The 2,778-nt window shown below is 41.3% G+C and overlaps 1 protein-coding gene across 1 annotated transcript; it reads left to right on the forward strand.

Moving 5' to 3' along the window:
* Positions 1-768: 768 nt before the first annotated feature.
* LOC109222654 (myosin heavy chain, clone 203-like) lies at positions 769-2,668 on the forward strand. The gene is made up of 3 exons (XM_019386981.1): positions 769-829; positions 905-1,302; positions 1,694-2,668. The coding sequence occupies exons 1-3, from the start codon at positions 769-771 to the stop codon at positions 2,666-2,668; spliced, it is 1,434 nt and encodes a 477-aa protein (XP_019242526.1).
* Positions 2,669-2,778: the final 110 nt, after the last annotated feature.

Here is a 2,778-nt window from a genome sequence, read left to right on the forward strand (position 1 = left end):
GAAACTTCTGAGTCTAACCAAGAGCCTCTGGTTGAAGAAATTGTGCCAACGGATTTATCCTTCGAACATGACAAAGAATCCCTTCGTGACCAAGTGATTAAATTAGAAAGAGCTGATAAATATCCCTCTTTAATTACTGAACCTTTAATTCAGATTGTTCGAAGAGAATGCCGTTGGAGAGGTGACACCCAAATAGTTATTCCTACTCCACACCAAAGAATATCTTCTTATAGGGTTGGTTTTCTTTCGTTTACACTTATCCCTTTACTTTGGGATTTATTCCTGCTATTGACCCTGTCATTCTTGACTTCTGTCGTTTTTTCAAAATTTGTCTGGCTCAAGTTGGTCCTCTCATATGGAGAGTAGTAGCTTGTTTGAAGTATATGTCAACCAAAGCTGCTGTTGACTTTACTTTCCTCATTTAATTCATCTTTGTCACCCCAAACTATTCCGCAATGGTTTTTTTACCTTAACTGCAAAAAGTAAGAGGGTTTTGGTTAACCCTGAAGATACTAACGACCGTGGCTGGTACACCCGGTTTGTTGCTGTTCCCAGAATTGATTTGGTGGGTGAATCAAATATTCCTTTTCCTGAGAAATGGAACTTTGCTCGTAAGTATTTTCTTCCTTGCCGTATCTGCTTTTATTTTTTTTAGCTTCTTTTCTAACTTTATTATTATTCCTTTGCTTTTTTGTAGCAACCATGGGAAATGTGGAACCCGTTCCTAATTTTTGTGGTTGGGTAGATGCTATCTTGAAAGCCGTTGCTATGGAGGCACGAACTTGGAAATATATTTCCAACAAACATGGTTGGAAAGTGAAAACTCACGGTATACATTCCTCTTTGCTTTTCATGTGTTAAATTCTTTTCCCCTCTTTTAACTTTCTATCCTTCTTATTGTCAGGATTTGCTATTCGAGGGATGTCGGTTGAAGTAGCCATCACTCTGCGAGCTTCTTCCGGTACTCCTCTTGCTTTGGAAAGAACAGAAGCCACGCTGTCAAAGAGGAAAGTGGTTGAAGAGGATTCTGACGTCGATGAAGACGATGATACCTCTTTGACAGCTCGTCCTAGAACTAGGAGGCGCATTGTTTCTGAGGATGAAACTGAGATCTCTCCTGCTCGTATCTCCGATCTCGTCACCATTACCTCTGATGAAGAGACCATTCCAAGGGACACCCCTGAATCCACTCATCGCCTCTTTATTGAGGGCTTCGAAAGTGGTGGATTAGGTCCAGTTTTAGATGAAGTCCCTCTCTCATCTTCCGTTTCTGTTCCTTCTGTTCCTCCTCCAACCTCAAGTGTTTTCTTACCAACTTTGTCAATTTCTGCTCCCTTACCTGCTTCGACTCCTTCGACTACTACTATTTTCACCTCTTCTACCGTTCCTCCTTCTATAGTTCCCCCTTCTTCTACTCATTATGTAGAAGAGGGTTCTAGTAGTAAAAGCATAGCTATGAGGAGTGTAACACTTGAGGTTCCTGCTAATAGCAGTCTTTTAAGGAAGTCTGGCGGAGCAGATGTTTGGCTTGAACCCTTAATTGGGGATATTGAGAAAAAGAAAATGGACAGTCACAGTTGCCTGACTCTGATGAACGACATAGTTCATTCCACTTTGAAGGTATGACCCTTCTTTCTTTACTTTTACCAGAATTTTTCCGGAATTCTAATTTTTCTTTCCTTATCGTTTTCAGGCCAACCTTATCGGTACAGAGTTGATGAACAGAATTTCCTTACTAGAGAAGGTGGCACGTGACTCTGAAAAGGCTGTTCTTGATTCAGAGAAGGAAGCTCGTGACTCTCAGTTGGAAGCAGCTAATTGGAAGAGCCAATTTGATAGTGCCCAAATAACAATAGAGGATTTACAAGAGAGTAAGAATAACCTGGAACAACAGGTGAGGGCATTAACTTCAGAGCTTGCGATTGTAAAAGCTTCTTCGAGTCAAGCTGAGAAAGAAAGAGAGCGTCTCGAGTCTTCTTTTTCAGAACAGTTATCTAAATCAAGTGAAGAAATCAGAGAGCTGAAGGTATTGTTGAGCAAAAAAGAGGAGTACGCGGGAGAGCTAGTTCAAAACTTGTCTCAGGCTCAGGCTGACTTGCAAATTTTCTCTGATAAGGTTCGTGCCTTAGAGAATTCTCGTGCTTCCCTTGAAGCTACCTTTGATTCCACTTTGGCTGAAAATCAAATGTTGAAAAATGATCTTGCCTCGTGGGAAAAGGATTATGAGCTTCTTGAGGAGAATTTTAACACAGAGGTGAGCTGGGCCTTTTTAAACTCCCGCCGTGATGCCTTAACTGAAGCCAGTCAAGAAAACTTTGATTTAGAATCAGAATTGGCTAAAGTTTTGAAAACCATTGCAATGACTCAACAACCCCTTGACTTTCCTTCACCAGTAGATGAAACTCCCGTGGCTGAGGAACCTTTAAATGAAGGAGCCGCTTCTGTTGAAGTTGAAAATGTTACAATTCCAGCTCCCGAGGGTGAAACTTCACTGATACAGTCCGTGGAAGCTGAAGTACCCGTGACTCTTGCTTCCCTCGGTGACTTTAACACTTCAAGCCCAACTGCCGCTACTTCCTCAGAAATTGCTATCGTGCCTACAGCTGCTTCTGAAAGTGAGATCGACATTGCAACTTCAGAAGTTCCAACCCCTTCAGTGACAAGTTGAATATTTTACTCCTTTGTTGCCTTTTTTTAATTTATTAATTGGTGGTTTTATCCCTTGACTTTTTTAAGGGATTTTTGGTTAAGTCCCCAGTTATCATAATGGGGCACTTT

Source organism: Nicotiana attenuata, unplaced genomic scaffold (assembly GCF_001879085.1).
Source record: "Nicotiana attenuata strain UT unplaced genomic scaffold, NIATTr2, whole genome shotgun sequence".
Taxonomy (NCBI): Eukaryota; Viridiplantae; Streptophyta; class Magnoliopsida; order Solanales; family Solanaceae; genus Nicotiana; species Nicotiana attenuata.